The sequence below is a fragment of the Malaclemys terrapin genome, chromosome 4 (assembly GCF_027887155.1).
Source record: "Malaclemys terrapin pileata isolate rMalTer1 chromosome 4, rMalTer1.hap1, whole genome shotgun sequence".
Classification (NCBI taxonomy): Eukaryota; Metazoa; Chordata; order Testudines; family Emydidae; genus Malaclemys; species Malaclemys terrapin.
Genome location: NC_071508.1, coordinates 5,051,370 through 5,073,264, shown reverse-complemented (window position 1 = coordinate 5,073,264; position 21,895 = coordinate 5,051,370). Strand labels below are relative to the sequence as shown.

At 47.7% G+C, this 21,895-nt stretch overlaps 1 protein-coding gene across 1 annotated transcript in view; it reads right to left on the bottom strand.

Annotated features, from left to right (window-relative positions):
- Positions 1-15,193, bottom strand: part of LOC128836860 (zinc finger protein 585A-like) — a 133,681-nt gene extending 118,488 nt beyond the window's left edge. Inside the window, exons 1-3 of the mRNA XM_054027536.1 lie at positions 14,938-15,193; positions 7,796-7,925; positions 7,489-7,580 (exon numbers count right to left, since the gene is read on the bottom strand). Coding sequence (XP_053883511.1) covers positions 7,489-7,580; positions 7,796-7,925; positions 14,938-15,108 — 393 coding nt within the window. The 5' untranslated portion in view covers positions 15,109-15,193. The remainder of the gene's footprint in view (positions 1-7,488; positions 7,581-7,795; positions 7,926-14,937) is intronic.
- Positions 15,194-21,895: the final 6,702 nt, after the last annotated feature.

The window sequence follows — 21,895 nt, the reverse complement described above, 5'->3', positions numbered from 1 at the left end:
ACTTGACATGAATACGTGCGTTGCAAGTTGGCAACCAAAGCAAGAACTTAAGATCAAGAACTATTAGAACTATTTGTGCAAAAACAATCTTATGTTCTGAGAAAAACACAGAAAATCATCAGAAAAGGAAACACCACCAGCTGGACTGATATAAAATTGTATAAGAATTGGAGGAAATGGCATGCCTTGGATCATGGCGGCCTGCCCAGGATTGTGTCTTTGAAATCGTGTGGGTAGAATGCCTTTGTTTACTAGGCCAAGAACCGATGACGCAACAGAATGCACTACAAATGATTGCCTATGATTTCTGCAAATCAGAATAGTTTATTGATCCAGAGCCCCAGGTGGATATAGATGTGGTTTTTGCCGGCTCCCAGCATCTTATGATCTTATCCTGACGGAAGGAACCTCGACTGACCATCGGGACTATGCTGACCTTTGGACTCTGGTATAGTATGTTTGGGGTATCAACGTGGAGTGAGTAAGGTTTGTTTTGTAATCAATAAAGAGCATTTAGCGCATTATATACCAACACTGTGTCCGGTATCTACTTGCTCCCCATGGGAGACCTCTACTGCGGGTCTAACACAAGGCCATCCACCTAAGAATGCCGGCCAGGGCTGCAGAATGGGTGACTGTATCCTAGAAAGCAGTGACTCTGAAAAGGATTTAGGGGTCATAGTTGACAGACATCTGATCATGAGCTCCCCGTGTGATCCTGTGGCGAAAAGGGCTAATGTGATGTTTGGATGTGTAATCAGAGGAGTAATAAGTAGGGCGAGAGTGATTTTACTCCTGTGTATCACCTTGGTGAGACTGATACTATAATACTGTGTACAGTTCTTGTAGTCACATTTTACAAATCATATTGAAACACTGGAGAGAGGGTACAGAGAGGAGCCACAAAATGATCACAGGGCGAGACAAAATACCTCACAGTGAGAGACTTAGAGAGCTCAATGTGTTCACTTCTCAAAAAGATTCAGAGGTCAGGTGATTTGATTACAATTTAAATGTCTTTAAGGGGAGAAAATGCTGGGTCCTAAAGGGCTGTTTAATGGAATGGAGGAAGAGCCACTGCCAATGACTGCAAAATGAAGCAAAACAAATTTGAATTAGGAATAAATTCCCAAATTTTACAGGTGAGGGTGATTAACCACTGGAACAAACTTCCGAGGGTAGTGGTGGATTCTCTTTCTCTTGAGGTCTTCAGATCAAGGCTGGATGCCTTTCTAGGTGTTCTTTAGGCAAACAGAGGTTATTGGGTAGCTGGGTGAAATGTAATAGCCTGTGATATACAGGAGATCAGATTATCTCAAATATAGATATATAAACGTATGGAAATCATTTCCACTAGATCGCACTGAGACTTGGAACTCATGGAATTTTGAAAAAGGATCAGATAGAAACAGAGATAATGAGAACCTCCAGAGTGACACTAGCTGAACTAATATATAATGTATAGATGAGGAATCTGTTTCAGGGCACAAACCAACAACTGGTTGACAGGATTAGGCAGAAACTTTTGCTAGGGACAGATTTCCCCATAATTGTCCACTACGGGGTTTCCTGCACGTTCCAACCAAGTGTGTAGTGTTGGCTGCTGTCAGACACAGGACTAGCTGAACGACTGGTCTGCTCTGATGTGGCTATTGAGACTCAACAACGTCATGGCAGTTGATGAAAGAAGAAAGAATTGATTTTGCAGACGGGTAAAAGAAGCGGGGCTCAGATCCCAACCTCTTCCCAGGGAGAGGGAGGGAGCAGGGAGCTGAGCAAAAATGGATCCCCTTAGAAATTCTTCACGAACAAGGGATTTACCCCCACAACCTTCCAGAGAAAAAGCAATGTGTTCCTTAGTACTAGGAGCCATGTTTTGGTTGTGAACTACTGTATCACAACAGTCCCCAGCACAACCAAAGAAATACACAAACTCACTGTTTCATAATAGGCACACCCACCCTCACTGGGGCATTCATGTTTAATTAATAGCACACAGAGTTAACAGTGTAAAGTCGTGCTACTTTTGTTAATCAGTCTATTGAGAAATGAAAAGAAAGGCATCTCTTCTTTGATCTGTAGTCACTTCCCCTTAATGCCTCACACTGCTGGGACACTGTCCTCCATCCTTATGAAATCCAGTCACTATTAGGCCCCATTCCCATTACAGCTAGAAATGTGATCTTGTAAGTGGTTTGAGATGGTTGCTGGTTACGTTTGTCATCAGTTAATGAGACCTCAGATACCTCGGCTCAATCACTTTATTGATTAGCAATAAAACGGCAGAATACAGAAAGGTCAGACATTTCCAGTGTAGAGAACAGGCTTTCAGTGACTGTAGTTTACATATTTCTTGTGTTGATAATCAACCAATAATTAATAAATGACTAATAATGGATAGGAATTTTAATTGTGATTATATATTTAATGAATAGCCTTCTCTTAAATTTAGATTTGGTTAACAAGTCAGCTTTGAATGAATTTATTAAACAGTCAAGACAGCACATACAATTACTCACAACTGTAGAAGGCCTTCTCTGTAGTTTCAGACAGTCTGGATCTTGTCTGCCAATGGTCTTACTTAGGATTTCTTGTGGTAATTGTACGCTGGTAGCTCTCTTTAGTTCAACATTTCAACCCTTATCAGTTTCCTCCTTTTGGTGTATACTTCTCCATATCTTAGGCCTTGTTTACACTACAGTGGTAAGTCGACCTAAATTACACAACTCCAATAACATAGCTGGAGTCGATATAGCTTAGGTCGATTTACTGTGGTGTCTACACCGCGCTGCATCGACGGGAGATGCCCTCCCATCAACTTACCTTACACTTCTCATTCCAGTGGAGTACCGGAATTGATGAGAGAGCGATCTGCAGTTGATTTAGTCGGTCTTAACTAGACCGACTAAATCAATGCCCAGTGCATCGACTGCAGCAGCATCGATCCCTGGTAAGTGTATACATGCCCTTACTTCAGTTCCCTCAGACTCTTACTTCAGTTCCCTTTTCCTTGTACTTTTTCAACTGTTTCAAAACCTATTGGTTATTCATTGTTTATGGCCTTTTTTATGCATTACATATCTTGCAAATATGTTGCACTTAGTACATTGCAAAAATATATTGCATAACAAAATATGTCATCGGTTGCTGCACTGTAAAATTCCATTCCTTGCTAGATAGCTTTTTCTTAATTGCAAAATATCATGGGAATCTTGTCCCAAGGCAAGCCATAAAAATCTTTCCTGACCTATCTTATAGTGTCAACACCGGTCTACTCCAATTTGCTTATCCCGACACATATACCCCAATTGTTTACAACCTAGTAGCTCCTTGTTCATTGGCAACCCATTCTTAGCCATATGCCTTTGAAAGTGAGCTGTACCTTTAGCCAACAGCACTATAGCCAGTTAGTACATGGCAGAAAGCTGCTGTGAGGGTAGGGGCAAGGCTGACTTACTCCTGTTCACCTGTCACCTTTAAAATTTCTCTTGCTAAGGGTTTGTCTACACGAGGAATTAAACTGGCATAAAATATACCAGTGTAATTATACCTCTGTAACTCCCCATGTTGACACACTTATTCACAGGAAGTTATGCCACTATAACCGTACTGGCAAAATTATACCAGTACAACTTCCGGCGTAGATAAGTTAAAAAAATACAGTTGCCTCAGTACCAAATACAGAGGTAAAATAACCTCTCTGATCCTACTCGAGATTCCCATTTATCCATCTCAGGACTGCATGAGCTCTTTTGGAGACACCATGGCACTGGGAGCTCATCTTCAGCTGATTATCCACCACAAACCCGAAATCTTTTCCAGAGTCCCACCTTCCCAGGATACAACAAGGAGTCTGGTGGCACCTTAAAGACTAACAGATTTATTTGGGCATAAGCTTTCGTGAGTTAAAAACCTCACTTCTTCGGATGCATCCGAAGAAGTGAGGTTTTTACTCACGAAAGCTTATGCCCAAATAAATCTGTTAGTCTTTAAGGTGCCACCAGACTCCTTGTTGTTTTTGTAGATACAGACTAACACGGCTACCCCCTGATACTCTTCCCAGGATAGAATCCCCCATCCTATAAGTATGGCCTACATGTTTTGTCCTAGATGTAGACGTTTAGCCACATTAAAATGCAGACTGTTTTCTTTTGCCCAGTTTGCAAAGTGATCCAGTTCACGGTGAATCAGTGACCAGTCCTCTTCATTGATTTACCACCCCCCAGATTAGAGTGTCACCTGCAGACTTGATCAGTGATCATTTAGGTTTTTTTCCAGGTCACTGATAAAAATGTTACATAGCAGCAGATCAAGAATGGATCTCTGCAGGACCCCACTAGAAACACACCTGTTCAATGAGGATTCCCTGTTTACAGTTACAGATTGAGACATCTCAGTTCGCCAGGTTTTAATCCGTCTGTAGAGTGCCATGTTAAATACCCGTGTCTTCACAATGTGTGGAGGATGCCATTTTGTTCTACAAAATGGCATCCTCCCTGTGTATTCAGGGGCCGGGTGGAATCGTCCCACTGGCACAGCCAGTCAGGAAGTCATATTCAATGCTCACATGGGGATGCAATCCATGCATTGCATCCATTGATGGCACGCCGCTGCTCAGCTTCCAAAATTCAACTCCACTGCCTTGAAATTCCCATTAACCATCCCCCAAACCCATTGAAAGATCAGTTCCTCTCTTCATCAGCTTTGTCCCCCTCCCATCATCATAAATAAGGCGATACTACCCACCCATCCTCCTTAAGCCTTGTATTTTAGAATACATATGGCTAGAGAAGTGTCTTACCAGAATAAAAAAAATACCACTCCACAGTTTTCTACCATTGCAATTATAGATCTGTTTAATCTGAAGCTACATTTGCTGCATGGGGTTTCTTTTTCAAGTGTAGTTTTGCCAAGTGTTGAACAAGGTTTGATTTGTGATTGAAGCCTTTCCCACATTCCGTACACGCGTGAGTCCTCCCTTCCCGGTGTGTTAACTGATGCTGGGAAAGGGAGAACTTCTGACGAAAACTTTTCTCACACTGGGTGCATTTATAGGGCCGCTCCCCAGTGTGGGTCCTCATGTGTTTATGTAGGGTTTCTTTCCGCCCGAAGCCTTGCCCGCATTCGGTGCATTTAAAAGGTTTAGCTCCCGTGTGGGTTTTACGGTGAGTACAAAGGACGCCTTTCAGTCTGAAGCTTTTGTCACAGTCAGGACACTGATAGGCTCTCTCCCCTGTGTGGATTGTCTGATGTGAAGCAAGGTGCAAGTACTCCCTGAATTTTTTCCCACAGTCAGGGCAGCTGTAGTTTTTCTCCTCTTTGTGGATCCTTTCGTGTCTGCTGAGTGACGATCTGCAGTTAAAGCTCTTTCCACAGTCGGCGCATACATGGGATTTCTCTCCCGTGTGTTTTTTCTGATGCCATCGGAGGTGCGAGTTGTGGTAATAGCTTTTCCCACACTCAGCACAGCTGTAACGTCTCTCTTTGGGACGGACTTTCTGGTGCACTGCTGAGTTGCTACTGAAGCTTTTCTGGTCACTACTTGTACTCGGTTGTGCTCCCCTATTAGTGCTCTGGTGCCCAATGGTGCAGTTCAGTTTCTTGGAAACTTTTTTATGTTGCACAGATATGCTGCCGCTCTCCCCTGTAGGGCTCCCATGCTGCCTTTGTGCAGCTCCCTCACTTCCACAGGCTTCTCCCCACTCAAGACTCTGGGGTCTTTCCAACAACATCCTGTCCAGCTCTGCTCTCACAAGCCCTTCCGTCTCTCTCACCATCCCATCGTTAAACCCTCTAGATACCTCTCCTGAATGGATTCTCTGATGCTGAGTAAGTCTCTCTCTCCGGATAAAGAGCTGGCCACAATCTGGACACTTATGGGGTCTCTCTGACTCGTGGACTGTGTAACAATGAAGAACAAGGCTTGTCTTGAGCCTGAAGCTTTCCCCACATTCATTACATGTATAAGGTTGCTCCTCTGGGTGAACTCTCAGATGAAGCTGAAGGTTTTCTTGTCGAGCGAAGCCTTTGCCACACTCATAACACTTGTAAACACTTTTTTCTGCACCCGTTTGCTGACAGTGCTGAATAAGGAGTGAACTGTTACTGACTCTTTCCCCCAGTTCATTGACAGTATTTGGTGACTCCCCCATATGGGTTACCGGGTGGGCACTGGCATCCTTGGATTTCCTCAAACCTCTTCTCTTGTGAGTGGATTTACTCCTACCTGGAGGGTCTCCCCTCTGCCATCCCACCCTGCCATGACTCTCACTGGCATCTGCCACGGCAGGGCACTGTGGTCTCCCTAACAACATCCTGTGAATCTTCACTCCCACAGCCGCTTCCTGCTGGGGACTCTCCTCGTTTTCACTTGCTGTCCCGGTACCTGTTGGGAGAGAGAATCCAAATGGGATTCACTGCATGTGCTGGGGACGGAGGGGGCAGTAAAGGGATTTATCATTGCTAACAGAACCTGATAGGTAGGAAGTAAATTCCCCCAAATCTTTCCACAGAAGGGAAAAGAGGGGCCAGTTCTGCCTCAAAATCCCATCTGAGCCTTAAGGAAAAGCCTTCTGCCAGGGATCAGGCAGAACGAGTGGAAGCCAGGAGTGAGACCTGCCATGAGGACAGGGCACAACAATGAGTCAGATGAGATGGGACAGAACAGGGGGAGGACTCAGTGGGTTTGCTGGGATCCCAGCTTTTCCCCTCAGGCCCAGATGATTTCTCAGTTGGTGTCACTCATTCCTCACCTGTCGTAGTTCCTCTTGGGATTTCCCTTTCCTCGGAGCCCTGGAGATCTGGGAACCATGGCTTTTCCCCTCGCTCTATCTGGGACAGCACATCTGGTTTAGTGATCGGAAATCCTGCTCGTTGGAAAGAGGTACATACATCACAACATGTCAAGTATTTCTCGATCACTTAACTACAAAGAACAGCAAAGAAAATCTTGGACTGAAGGGGAAAGACACAATCCATATAGGCTTCAGTATCCCCTTTTGGCAAGCAGACTGTCTGGTGGGAAATGGGCTGTGTTCCTTATAGGAGATTTAGGCCATGTCTACACTACGGGGACTATAGCAACTGCTCACCCAACGAGAGGAGAGTCTCATAATTCTCCTGCAGGACATCTCTGTAGAGTTCCTTCTGCTTTTCATCCAAAAGAGTCCATTCATCTTCAGAGAAGAACACGGCCACCTCCTCAAATGTCACTGGCATCTGAAATGACATGGGTCCCCCACTCAGCACCTGTCTGGTCTGGCCACAATCCCACCACTCAGACACAAGCTGAGCAGCAAAGGGCAAAGACATCACAGTCAATGCAGCATTATGGGGAGGGGGGGGGGGGGGTGGAATCCCATTTCCCACTATCCCAGCCTCCTCCACACAGCAAGAGATGCCAGACTCAGCCTGCCCACAAAGCTCCCCATTCCTCCAGAATTCAGCCCCAACTCAGGCCACTGAAACAAGCACCGTTTCACAACTCACCATAAAGCCAAACCTACAGAGTGAGGCCACCATATCCTGGTCTCCTTCATTCCCCTTATCATAAGGAACAAATAAATAAGGTGCAGGAAGATCTAAAGGATTACAAAGATACCGTTAGAGGGACCCACACAGACACACACGCTCCTGGACCTCACGACTCTACTAGGAACATGGATTCACCCAGCCTCCACATGCCATTAGATACACTGTCCCAATGATTTCATACAGGCTGCCTTGGGGACTCCCCTCCCTGCTGTGCTATCCATGCTCCCCAACATCACATGCATCTCCACACACAACTTATTACCTAGTTGCTGTGAATACTGCAGCTTCTCTCTGAGTTCACAGCTCAGTTGTGGTCCTGGGCGGTGGAACCTCCGAGACCTTGAGCTGGACGGGGGCTCCATCCCTTCTCTTCCGATCACACAAACTGAGACCTGGGAAACATAGACGTTGTTAGCTCTGTGTGAGGGACAAAGGTAGCATCTGAGGGGCAGTGACATGTGGCTCTCAGATTCTCTACTAAACAGAGTTATTGAAAGCCAATGGGCCTGCCACACACACGAAAGGGGCTCTGTGTCCCGCCAAATTTCCATCTTCCAGTTTTCACCAATATCAGTTGGGTTCTGCCCTTTGATGACTAGAAGAGATCCCTCAATTTTGTATCTCTTCCTTGTGGCCTTCTGCCCAAACCAAACCTTCTTCCTTCCTGGGCTGCTTTTTTCTTCCTAGTGAACCCTTTCTGCACTCAGGTGATGTTACCTCAATTCTGCCTTTTATTTGACTGATCCTGGCACCTAGGAATATCAGATCACAATTGCACTCCTGCAGGTAGGTGGCTCTTTTTATGCTTTTTAATGAACATTATTATTTATTTGTGTTCCCTTAGAGCTCAGGACTCTTAATCATGGGGCAAGACCCCATTGTATCAGGCACTGAAAAAGAACAGAACAAAAAGACAGTCTTTACCCCAGATAGCTTCCCTTGTAACATAATCCTTCTACATTTCAGGGGCATCACTCAAAGGTTTTACAATTTTCTCATGAATATGAATTTACAGAATTTTATTTAATGGCAACCTTTTTGTTGGAACTTGTACCAGATCCAGATTTAACTGTTCCTTTTTCAAGACCCTTAAGGAATTTGAAATGTACAGTACTACATAAGGCTTTCATTTCAACTATATGCCTTATTCCATTTTCCTTTAGCTGTAGAGAGTTTTCAAGAGGGGGGAGGAGGAAACCCTGAGAAGCAGTCTTTTTGATGTTCTTATGGATGGTAACAACATTCCTTTTCTGGGGGTGAGGGGGGGAGAGAAGAGAAGAAGTTAAATGAAATGGGCTGGAGCTGTTGCTTCTGTTGTTAAAGTCTGATCTCGTTTCTGTGAAGACAAAACAAGACAAATGCACAGAAAAAGGGAGAGGAAAACAGCGAAGATAGAAAATGCAGTTCTGTCTCGCATGCTGACTCGCAAACCCGCTGTTGTAGAAACGGGCAGGGTGTGGGAGGAAAGTACTTGAGGAATTTGCAAACTTTACAATACAAGCATCTCAAAATTGGGAATTTTCAAATCTTATTTGATTAGATGCTACAAACATCACATTTGAACCTTTCCAATGCTAATAAAGATAAGAACTTACAACTCATTGGAGCTGTACCTAAGACAAACTTAAAACTGATGTTGGTCTCAGTCTTCAGATTTTTAGAAACACACTAGCTCTTGTCACATTTTTTGCTCAAAGTCCAGATTGGGAAATATCAAAAAAATCTCCCCCCCCCCCCCCCCCCCAATCCCTACTCCTCTTGCCTTTTTAAAGCTGCACATTTACATAAACGGTGAAAATGTCATGCACAAGTGGTTAAACTTGCTGACTAGCAGAAATTTTAGCCCTTGTGTCATTTTTACCCCTGTATATTTCCTCCTTTTAAAAAGAAGCAGCCAGTGAATGTTCTTTGGAACCAATTTTGCATCCATGAGCCATTTGCTACACCCAAAGGTAGTAAGGTACACCCTACGGCAGGCCTTGCCCACCAACATTTCCCGGCCACTGAGGCAATTTAGCCGCTCCCAGAGGTCTAATTCGAACCACTAGAACTGCGCTGTTTCACATAACAAAATCCACCACCAACACCTTGTTTTGTTTTTCCCAATCACAAAAAATCTTGAGGGTTGCAACAGCCCTTGCGGATGGTTTGAAACTCAATGTACAGCCCTGAATTAAGCTGCCATTCCGCTGAAAAATGTTATCCGAGCAGAAGTTTGCTTTAGCAACTTAACAATTTAAAACACTTTATTTTATCACTTTTGCATTTTGCTTAAAAATGCCTTTACGTTGAAAGTTCAAAGTTACCACCAGTTAGGGAAACTACAAACCTTAAAATACACAAAAGAGAAACAAAGCATTTGTAAAAAGAGATTTAAAAACCAGTAATAACTATCAAACAAAATGATAAAACCCTCTGATTTTTTAAACAAGAACATTAGCAGACAGCTTTGCATGCTCAGCCCAAACAAGCTCAAAACACACCTGGATAACAATTGGTAGTTTGCCAGAGTATGTACGTTAACCTTAACCAATTTTGGTCCATTGATGTCTGATCCCAGACTCCTGTTGTTTACCAGACACGATCATAACACAATCCTAGAGTTATAAGATTTACAAATCTCATTCAATTAGATGCTAGCAAAATCATAGTTAAACCTTTCAAAGGTTAACAAAGCGAAGAATTTACAACTCACTTCATTTGTAGCTAAAACAAACTTAAAACTGTCTGGGTGGAAAAACTTTCCGCACTGATTTCTGATCCCACATTCCTCTTGTTTACCAGACATGATCTTGACACACTCTTTGACCTAGACCAGCAGGCCTGTTTGTTGGGAGTAACCCAATCTGTTTGTCTCCCTTTTGAACCGTTTCCCATTAGCATTTGTTATAGGTGCCTGGAACATTTTATAACATTTTGGCCATTTTTCCACAGTCGGGGTAGGCCTGTCCGGCCCCAGTTATTACAACAGGTGTACATATCATGTCGTATTTATTACCACAGTGCCTCGGAGGTTTACTCATGGACCACAACCCCATTCTGCTAGGCACAGCTGTGTGAAATGCAAGTTTGGATGTAAATATCATGAGGCAGAATGGCAACTAAAAGGAAATAAGCATGTACAGCTTTCTCTCTTTCAGGGTCCAGCCATGGACTCTCGCGGTTCTCTTACCGCTTCCGAGTCTCTGAGTTGATGGACTTTCTTCTTCGTGGTTTCTAGAGACTGGAGAACAGAGATTCTAGTAGGGTAAAAATCTTCTGTAACTCAGAAAACACCTGTTAAACAATGGACCCACTGCTTGTCAACTACAGTTGGTTTTCAACCAATTGCACCAAAGAAATTATTTCTTCACAGGCTTTTATAGGAAGCTTTGAGCTTAAAGCTGTTGCGTGTCTGAATTAATGACTCAAGATTGTCAAAATAACAGGCTCAATTGGAATTACTTAATCTCAGATTGTTAATCAGAGATTAGTACAGCACTATACAGAAAGAAATAGCTACATTTCCCCTTTCTTGTCAGTCTAATTGCTGAACGTGTGTCTGTCCTGCATCTGGAAGGGAAGTGCAGTCTTCATTCTCCCAATTAAGTTTCCATATCAATTTGATTAGACAGGGTTTCAGACAAAAGAAACCTCGTTGCCAAGAATATTCTGCCAGAGACATATGTTGTGATGTCATTTCTATATAGTCTCAGTTTACCTGATTTATGTGTGAAGACACGGTTTATTTACAGCTGAGAGGACTAACAATTCTTTAAGATGATCTCTCCCAGTGTATCCTTCTTACCCCACTATCATTCTTCCCTGTTGATTCCCCAACAGGAAATATCTGCTCTAACAATCATCCCTTGCTGGCAGCCACTCTGACAATTTTTCCTAAAATACTTAATTAACTTTAGGAAAATTAAATAAATTTGATGCGGTGGCTAGGGAGGATGGGGAGTGGGTGAGGGGCCAGGGGAAGCAGCAGGGACCAGTGGCAATGGGTGGGGATGAGCCCGGTGCCCAAAGCCCTGTGGCTGGGGACCGGAGCCTGCTGCCAAGCGGCTAGGGACCAGGGCCGGAGGATGCAGCAGGGTCCAGGGGTGATAGCAGGGGATGATCACAGGGCCAGAGCCCAAAGCCCCATGGCTGGATTCTGGGGTTCCACAGCCAGAGGATGGAGCCTGCTGTCGTGCGGCCAGAGCTTGGGGATAGAGGAGGCAGTAGGGGCCGGGGTGATGGGCAGGGGGTGGTGAGCCTGCTGATGGAGCCCAAAGTCCCATGGCTAGACCCCAAGGCCCCACAGCTGGAGCCCAGGGAACAGAGCCTGCCGCTGCATGGCCAGAGGCCGGGGATGGAGGACACAGTGACAATCGTGGGGGTGAGCCTGGGGCCAGAGCCCAAAACCCCACAGCCAGATCTTGGAGCTCCGCGGCCAGAGCCTGAGGCCGGCAGCAGGAACGGAGCCCGCCGCCACGCAGCCAGAGCCCAGGGTTAGAAGAGGCAGTGGGGGACTAGGGGCGACAGGCAGGGGGAGGGAGGTGATCTCAGGGCTGGCACTGGTTGCTGTGGGGCTGGGGCTAGATCCTGAAGCCCCACAGCCAGAGCCTGGGGGATGGATCCCGCTGCCACGTGACCCAAGCCCAGGGCCAGAGGAGACAGTGGGGACCAGGGACGATGGGGGAGTGGTGAGCCCAGGACCAGTTGACAGAGCCTGTGTAGATCAATCTCTGATAATTTTCATATGACTTTACATTGTGCCTCTTCATATAACCTTGTGGTGGGTCTACCTACGTGTGACCTCTGTTTTCATGGAACTTTGTATCAAAGCCTCATTTAGAAACTTTGCATTGCCCTTGGTATAATATTATAGCCCCTAAGGATAGAATAAGATAGAAGAAACATTTCTTTTTGCTAGCAGTAGAACAAGAGCTCTTCCCCGCCCCCCCACTCTTAATCAATTGCCCTGTTGAATGAATGAGGTGTGGATGAGCAAGGCATGGAAGGCAGACAGCCTCAATTGTTGGAGAGGGGCTGGGAGCCAGACCCAAGGACAATAAAACGTGTCAAGTGGGCTCATTAAAGACAAGCAGACATACTGACAGCCTCGGGGGTTAGAAGCAAGCACCTTCTTTTGGAAACACCCTCTTTGCAGCATTGGGACAACACTCAAAAGAAAGCAGCACAAAGGACCAATGGACACAGACACAGAGTTTGAATCTGGTCTAGATTTGCATAAGAGAAAAGCTGCTATAAAAGTGAGGTGTCTTGCAGAGGACCCCAGGTCTCGTCTTGTCAACATGGGAGCATCGATCCGGATCGGCAGAAGCCCGGCTCCACCCCCTCCTCCATCTAACTCACCTGGCCAGTGAAGTTAAGGGGAGCAACTAATTGGTAACAACAAGACGGAATGGGTTTGTGTGTGTGTGTGTGTGTGTGTGTGTGAGCGTAAGTGTAATATATTATATGCATATAATACAGTGTTAATGAATACATGTATTACTAATAAATGTGGCATTTTGCCTTATTCCCCCTGAAAAGATCCTGTGCAGTACTTTAAGTACAACACCTGCCACCACACAGCTGGAGCCCAAAGCCCCACGTTTGGAGCCGGCCGCCTGTCACTGCAGGGTTGAAGTTGGCCGCTCGAGCCCCACCACCCCTAGGAAGGTGGGGAACTCACACCAGTTGCCTGCTCCTCTGGCATTTCTGGCTCCAGAAGGGGGCAGGGTCCAACCCCTGCTGGGGGGTCCTTGGGGGGGGGTCACTGCTTCGCTCCCCGACCCCAATCACTGCCCAGGAGGCTGTCACCCCAAGAAAAGACCCTGGTGGCCCCATTTGAGGAACATCGGTGAAGCTAAGGTCATTTGAGGAGGTGGGGCAGCCATGCTGGCAGAAAACCACCTCCTGTTGGTGTACGCGGTGTCTCCACTCACAGGCTCTGGGGGCAAAGCTACACTGGCCAATGCTCTGTGGTGGAGACAATCGCAGTGTTTCAGTTATTAGGGCAGCCTGGTCAGCAGCAGAAATACAAATTAGTGGTGTGAGGTTAATGTTCCTTATGGCTTCAATGGATCAACTTCTTCCTTCCCTTTCTCATGTTACGGCTGGATATCGTTATCCGGGCTTTTTAAGAAAGCGTAACTTGAATTTAGGAGAACTGAATCGGAGCTTTTCATTTTTCGTGCTGTGACGGTTTTACAGATTATAATGATTGCGCGGAACATCAAATATTGTACCTGTCGAACTATTTGGGTTGGGGGTGAGATTTCTTACCAATATAGTGATCTCGTCATAGGGGTACAGTCATAGCGGGACAGAGAGGCCATATATCAGTGCAGCTTCTCTCCCTTTCCTATATAAGCACCTTTGGAACAAAATAATTATAGCCACCTGCGGGGCTGGCGCTGTATGCTTTAAATACCAGGGCCGGCTCCAGGCACCAGCCCACCAAGCATGTGCTTGGGGTGGCGCCTGGAGGCGGGGCGGCGCGGTGGGGTGCTCCGGCCCGAGAGTGGGGCCGCGACTGGGCTCGCTGCCCTCCCTGCGGCGCTCTTGCCGGGCTCTCCGCCCTGCTCCCAGCGCTTCGGCCCACTCGGGGATTGCGGGCCTGCGGCCAGGCTCAGCACCTTCCCCTGCCGCGCGGGGGGTGGCTTTTTTGCCTAGGGCGGCAAAAAAGCCAGAGCCGGCCCTGTTAAATACACCGGTATTGTTAAAGCAAGACACCTTGTGTGTGTGCACAAGGCCTTTGGGGATTACCAAGGCTTTTTTAAAAGTGTTGTATCTCAGGACAGTTGCTGGCTGGGTTGCAGGGGCCCCTCCTGGGCACTGGCTGCACAGAGCTCCCCTCTTTGCACCCCAGACACTGGCTGGGTGGAGAGGACCCTGCAAGGCTCAGTTACACACACCCACACACCCGCTCTCCCCGGGAGCGGGGCTGGGTGGAAAGGACCCTGCAAGGCTCAGTTACACACACACACACACCCCTCTCCCCGGGAGCGGGGCTGGGTGGAAAGGACCCTGCAAGGCTCAGTTACACACACACACACACACCCCTCTCCCCGGGAGCGGGGCTGGGTGGAAAGGACCCTGCAAGGCTCAGTTACATACACACACACACCCCTCTCCCCGGGAGCGGGGCTGGGTGGAAAGGACCCTGCAAGGCTCAGTTACACACACGCACACACACACACACCCCCTCTCCCCGGGAGCGGGACTTGGTGGAAAGGACCCTGCAAGGCTCAGTTACACACACGCACGCACACACACACACACACACACCCACCCTCTCCCCGGCAGCGGGGCTGGGCGAACCCAGCTGGGCTCAGGCTCCGATCCCTTGCCGCGGGCACCACTCGCTCCCGCCGCGGCAGGGGCCGCTTTCCCCTCCCTGCCCGCTCCGCCCCCGGGCCCCGGACTCACCGCCGCTGCCGCCCACACGGGGGACAAGGCCGCGAGCTCCCGGGGCTGTTCCCGGCAGGGATCGGGGGGTCTCGCCCGCAGCGCGGCCCGGGCGCCGGGAGTTTTCCCCACGAGGAAACAGGCGCCGCGGAGACCAGGAAGTTCCACCCCCGTTAACTCCCCCCAGCCCATGGCCCGGGCCCCCCGCCCGCGGGGATCGCCCGGGGGTGATTAGGGGCGGGGCTTAGTCAGGGGCCGCAGGTTTGGATCGTTTTCGGTGGTGCCCAGAACGGGTCCAAGTCCCGCCCCCAGCCCCTAGCCTGTTGGTGCATATAACAAAATGCATGGGGTGGGGCTGAGGGGTGTGGGAGGGGCTCAGGGCTGGGGATTAAGGTGTGGGGGGGGGTGAGGGCTCTGGCTGGGGGTGAGGGATTTGGGGTGTCGGAGAGGATAGGGCAGAGGGTTGGGGCATGGGGGGATAAGGGCTCTGGCTGGGGGTGAGGGATTTGGGGTGTCGGAGAGGATAGAGCAGAGGGTTGGGGCGTGGGGGGATAAGGGCTCTGGCTGGGGATTAGGGGTTTGGGGTGTGGGAGGGGCTCAGGGCTAAAGCAGAGGATTGGGGTGCAGGGGTGAGGGCTGCAGGGTGGGGCTGGGGATGAGGGGTTTGGGGTGCAGGAGGGAAGCTCAGGGCTGGGGCAGAGGCAGGGCCGGTTCCAGCATTTTTGCTGCCCCAAGTGGCAGGGCCGGGGGCGGGAAGCCGCGATTGGCACTTTTACCGCCGCTGCTTCATTCTTCGGTGGTAATTCGGCGGCAGTTCCTGCCCTCCACAGGGGACTGAGGGACGTGCCGCCCCTTTCCCTTGGCCTCCCTTGCTGCGCTGGTGCCTGGAGCCAGCCCTGGGCAGAGGGTTGGGGCGGGGGGTGAGGGCTCTGGGGTAGGGCTGGAGATGAGGAGTTTGGGGTGCAGGCAGGCAGCCCCAGGGCTGGGACCAGAGAGGACTCCACAGTCCCCCCAGCCCTCTCCTCCCAAAGCAGCGAGCTCCAGGGGAGGGCCCCCATCTCCCCCCGGCAGTACAGTCACTCGACACTGTCACTACACATGCTCCTATGGGCTGGACACCTCTGGTCCAGGAAGCCCCCTCGCCTCACCTCCCCTGTGGTGGGTGCCAGGGGGAAGGGGCTGCCATCACGTGTGTGCCGCCACCTCATCCTGCTGCCGGTGCCGCTCCCTTTGTAGCCGGCGGCAAGGGAGCGGAGCAGCAGGGCAGCCACCCGCTGCCCAGGACACAGGCAGGGACGCTCCGGGGCAGTGCATGGGGGCAGCAGGCGGGGCCGGAGGAGAGACCCAACCCCAAACATTGGTGGAGCCGGTCCCCCAGGACTTGAATTTGCTGGAGCACGGACACCACAGGCCCATATAACTCGCCGCTCATGGGTTTATTTGACCACCTCTGTGGTTGTTTCTTCTAATTCACCAGAGATACTGTAATAGGTAAGCCAGAGAAATCACAGTATTTATTAGTTCACTGCAACTACCAACTCCGATACACACACAGGCAAGACAGGTTTCCTCTGACCTTGAACTAAGGTGACAGGTCACGTGTTCCAGAGGACGAGCGTTGCCACCTGTCTGGGTTTTACCTGGGCCGTCCGGTTTTTGGTTTCTGTGTCCAGGTGCTGTTTAGGGTTGCCAGGTGGCAGCTTTTTGACTGGAAAGTCTGGTCAAAATGGGGACGTGGCAGTGTCTGGTCAGTACAAAGTCCGATGACCCCGAGGCGGGGTCAAGTGCCGGGTCATTAACCCGTGCCAGCCCAGGTCACCTCCTACCTGCAGGCAGGCTCCTTGTCAGGCTGCAGGAGCTGCCAGCCCAGCCCAGAGCAGAGGGAGCCCAGCTGGTGTGGAGAGGGGAGGCAAGCAAGGGGGGGGAAGAGGAGCAACAGGGGTGGGGCCTTAGGGGGAAGAGACAGACAAGGGAGCAGGGCCTGAGTGAAGAGGGAGAGAAGAGGTGGAGCCTGGTGGAAGAGGTGAAGAAGGGGTGGAGCTTTGGGGGAAGAGGTGGGGCAGGGGCAGGGCTTCAGGGGTCGAGTTAGCAGTAATTAGAAAGGTGGCAACCCTACAGAAAACACTCTGATACTTCCAGAAACTGGGGGGACAACATGAGTGTGAGATCCCACCACGATGCCCACCCTGCCCCTACTGGTGTGACCTCTACTCATGGTGAGTGCAAAGTCACGCCGCATGGGGGACACTATTTTTAAGAATGCCCTGTCCCCACTGGCGTGCCATTTTTTAAGAGTCAGAGGGGGCAGAACATTGTCCTTCATCCAAAACCAGACAAAACCATGTCTGGTTTTGTCCCAGTACTGAAAAGAGGACAAACTTCTCAAAAAGTGGACCATCCAGTTTTATACGGGACGAGTGGCCTCCCCACCCTTAACCCTGCCCTTCCCAACTAGGACAACACACATTATGAAAACAAGACAACTTAACACTAAGATAAAGATGCACCAGCTGTTGGTGGAGGTGCTATCTGCACAGATCATTACAACATTCCCCACTTCCGTTTAATAAGAGTTTGAAAACAGCAACCAAAATATTACTGCTGAAACTCCTAGGAATCCAGGTAGTTTGCCATCCACGTGGGTTTCTGGGTTGGTCTTCCCTCTGAAGCCTTGTATTTAGTCATGGACACATCAATTTTGGTTTTGTTTTAACAACAGTGGTAGGGACTTGGCACGTTTGGCATTCACTTTGTATTCCCTGGTTTTCAGAGGTTTAGGTTTAGCCACTTTTCAGTCTGGAAGGGCATGAGGCAACTCGGCATACATTAATGATTTTGGGAGTCATTTAAATAAGGGATAGACACTATACATCTCTACTTAGTGCCCCAGTTCCAGGAGTCATGTGATTACAGCAGAATCTCAGCTTTGATTAAAAGAAAACTCTCATCTGTTATTTTTACAGAGGCCAAAAAGTGTGCTTATTCACCTAGAAAGGAGAGAAATTCCTGGTCTCCATAGGACATTCCTCAAATAAGGAGACAAGGTGCTTGCCCCCAAAGAGTTTACAGTCTACATCATGGGTAGGCAATCTATGACACACGTGCCAAAGGTGGCACGCGAGCTGATTTTCAGTGGCACTCACACTGCCCAGGTCCTGGCCACTGGTGCGGGGGGCTCTGCATTTTAATCTAATTTTAAATGAAGCTTCTTAAACATTTTAAAAACCTTATTTACTTTACATACAATAGTTTAGTTATATATTATAGACTTATAGAAAGAGACCTTCTAAAAACATTAAAACGTATTACTGGCACACAAAACCTGCTGACCCCTGGTCTACATATGGGATTTGGTTTGCACTTTGCAGTGCAGAGCTGGAAGATATCGTGTGTAGGAAGCTAGAATCCCTGAGGAAGTTGCTGTGTCTTGAGGCGAGTGCATTGTTTCCATATCCAGCCATTTTATCCCTTCTTGCAATATTTGGTGCTTTTCTTAAAGCCTTGCTCATGGAGTTAGGTGATCATGTGAGAATCTCTGCTTTAATTTTTAAAAAAGTGTTTACAAACCTTCTGTAAAGGTTGTTCTTTGAGATGTGTTGCACACGTCCATTCCTTCTAGGTGTGTGTGCACCCCAGGCACAGTTGCTGAAAATTTTCTCTTCAGCAGTACCTGTCATTAAGGCACCCAACCATCCCCTCACCTCCTCCGTTCCTTCTTTCCAGAAAACTACAATGTAGAGGGCAGGAGGGTGGATCATGGAATAGACACATGCAACACACCTCGAAGAACAACAGTGTTCCCAGATTTACCCATTACTTTGGGGTATGCTCATTTATTAGGGTTACTCTTTGGGGGGGAGGGGTTCTGTAATTCTATCAATGTACTGCTTGTGTCACTTGTGTTCTTATATGGAGCTCTACTTCTCCCTTCTGCAAGTCCCCTCCCAATGGAGCTATCCTGCAGGACCGAAGTTCCCCAGGGCTGGGTTCCTCCAGCCCCAGAATCAGATGAACACACACATTAACAGAGCGTATCTGAGTGGACCAGGTCAATCAGCACTCTCAAGCGTACCCCTTATATGTCCCTGGACTCAGCAGGCTGGGACGAGCAGCACTTCCAAGCTGCCACCCTCATATGCCACGACCATGGCACCAGAACAGAGCACGCCTGAGTAGGCAGGGTGAAGCAGCATTTCCAAGTTGCCGCACTCCTATGCCACAGGTTCAGCATGTCCCTATCCCCACTTTCCCGTTACAATTGTTCTGGTAGTAACCCACTTGATGAGAAAACCCCACAGGATTTTTGGGCGCTGCAGGGATCTTTAGCTTAGGTAAGAGGAGCGTTGCTGCAGAGCAAATGGGGAAGCCAAAAACACAAAAGAGAGAGAGAGAGAGAGGGAGGGAAGCAACCAGCTTAACCATAAAAGTTATTTATTGCCAGGTAATAACCATTCAAGGAAAACCAAACAAACAATACAGCCAAATACAAGTGTTGGGATATATATATGTACACACACACACACACACACACACATTGTGATTCATATACCATGTAATATGTTATAGGTCATTGAGGCCTGGTATGAATGACGCGTCCTTGACATGAATACGTGCGTTGAAAGTTGGCAACTGAAGCAAGAACTTAAGGTCAAGGACTATTAGAACTATTTGTGAAAAAAACAATCTTATGTTCTGAGAAAAATACAGAAAATCATCAGAAAAGGAAACAACACCAGCTGGACTGATATAAAATTGTATAAGAATTGGAGGAAATGACACGCCTTGGATCATGGTGGCCTGCCCAGGATTGTCTCTTTGGAATTGTGTGGGTAGAAGGCCTAGTAAACAAAGGCAAAGAACCGATGCAACAGAATGCACTATAAATGGTTGCCTATGCTTTCTGTAAATCGGAATCGTTTATTGATCCAGAGCCCTGGATGGATATAGATGTGGTTTTTGCTGGCTCCCAGCATCTTATGATCTTCTCCTGATGGAAAGAACCTCAACTGACCATTGGGACTATTCTGACCTTTGGACTCTGGTATAGTATGTTTGGGGTATGAATGTGGAGTGAGAAAAGTTTGTTTTGTAATCAATAAAGAGCATTTAGAGTATTATATACCAACACTGCATCCAGTGTCTACTTGCTCCTCATCCCGTAGGGAGACCTCTATTGCGGGTCTAACACAAGGTCATCCACCTAAGAACTAAGAATGCTGGCCTTGGCTGCAGAATGGGTGACTGTATCCTAGAAAGCAGTGACTCTAAAAAGGATTTAGGGGTCACAGTTCACAGACATCTGAACATGAGCTCCCCGTGTGATCCTGTGGCGAAAAGGGCTAATGTGATGTTTGGATGTGTAATCAGAGGAGTAATAAGTAGGGCGAGAGTGATTTTACTCCTGTGTATCACATTGGTGAGACTAAGTATCAGAGGGGTAGCCGTGTTAAGAAGTGAGGTTCTTACCCATGAAAGCTTATGCTCCCAATACTTCTGTTAGTCTCAAAGGTGCCACAGGACCCTCTGTTGCTTTTTATTGGTGAGACTGATACTATAATACTGTGTACAGTTCTTGTAGTCACATTTTACAAATCATATTGAAACACTGGAGAGAGGGTACAGAGAGGAGCCACAAAATGATCACAGGACTAGACAAAATACCTCACAGTGAGAGACTTAGAGAGCTCAATGTGTTCACTTCTCAAAAAGATTCAGAGGTCAGGTGATTTGATTACAATTTAAATGTCTTTAAGGGGAGAAAATGCTGGGTCCTAAAGGGCTGTTTAATGGAATGGAGGAAGAGCCACTGCCAATAACTGCAAAATGAAGCAAAACAAATTTGAATTAGGAATAAATTCCCAAGTTTTAAAGGTGAGGGTGATTAACCACTGGAACAAACTTCCGAGGGAAGTGGTGGATTCTCTTTCTCTTGAGGTCTTCAGATCAAGGCTGGATGCCTTTCTAGGTGTTCTTTAGGCAAACAGAGGTTATTGGGTAGCTGGGTGAAATGTAATAGCCTGTGATATACAGGAGATCAGATTATCTCATATAGAGATATAAACGTATGGAAATCATTTCCACTAGATCGCACTGAGACTTGGAACTCATGGAATTTTGAGAAAGGATCAGATAGAAACAGAGATAATGAGAACCTCCAGAGTGACACTAGCTGAACTAATATATAATGTATAGATGAGGAATCTGTTTCAGGGCACAAACCAACAACTGGTTGACAGGATTAGGCAGAAACTTTTGCTAGGGACAGATTTCCCCATAATTGTCCACTACGGGGTTTCCTGCACGTTCCAACCAAGTGTGTAGTGTTGGCTGCTGTCAGACACAGGACTAGCTGAACGACTGGTCTGCTCTGATGGGGCTATTGGGACTGAACAACATCATGGCAGTTGATGAAAGAAGAAAGAATTGATTTTGCAGACGGGTAAAAGAAGCGGGGCTCAGATCCCAGCTCTTCCCAGGGAGAGGGAGGGAGCAGGCAGCTGAGCAAAAATGGATCCCCTTAGAAATTCTTCACGAACAAGGGATTTACCCCCACAACCTTCCAGAGAAAAAGCAATGTGTTCCTTAGTACTAGGAGCCATGGGGGTGTTTTGGTTGTGAACTACCGTGTCACAACAGTCCCCAGCACAACCAAAGAAATACACAAACTCACTGTTTCATAATAGGCACACCCACCCTCACTGGGGCATTCATGTTTAATTAATAGCACACAGAGTTAACAGTGTAAAGTCGTGCTACTTTTGTTAATCAGTCTATTGAGAAATGAAAAGAAAGGCATCTCTTCTTTGATCTGTAGTCACTTCCCCTTAATGCCTCACACTGCTGGGACACTGTCCTCCATCCTTATGAAATCCAGTCACTATTAGGCCCCATTCCCATTACAGCTAGAAATGTGATCTTGTAAGTGGTTTGAGATGGTTGCTGGTTAAGTTTGTCATCAGTTAATGAGACCTCAGATACC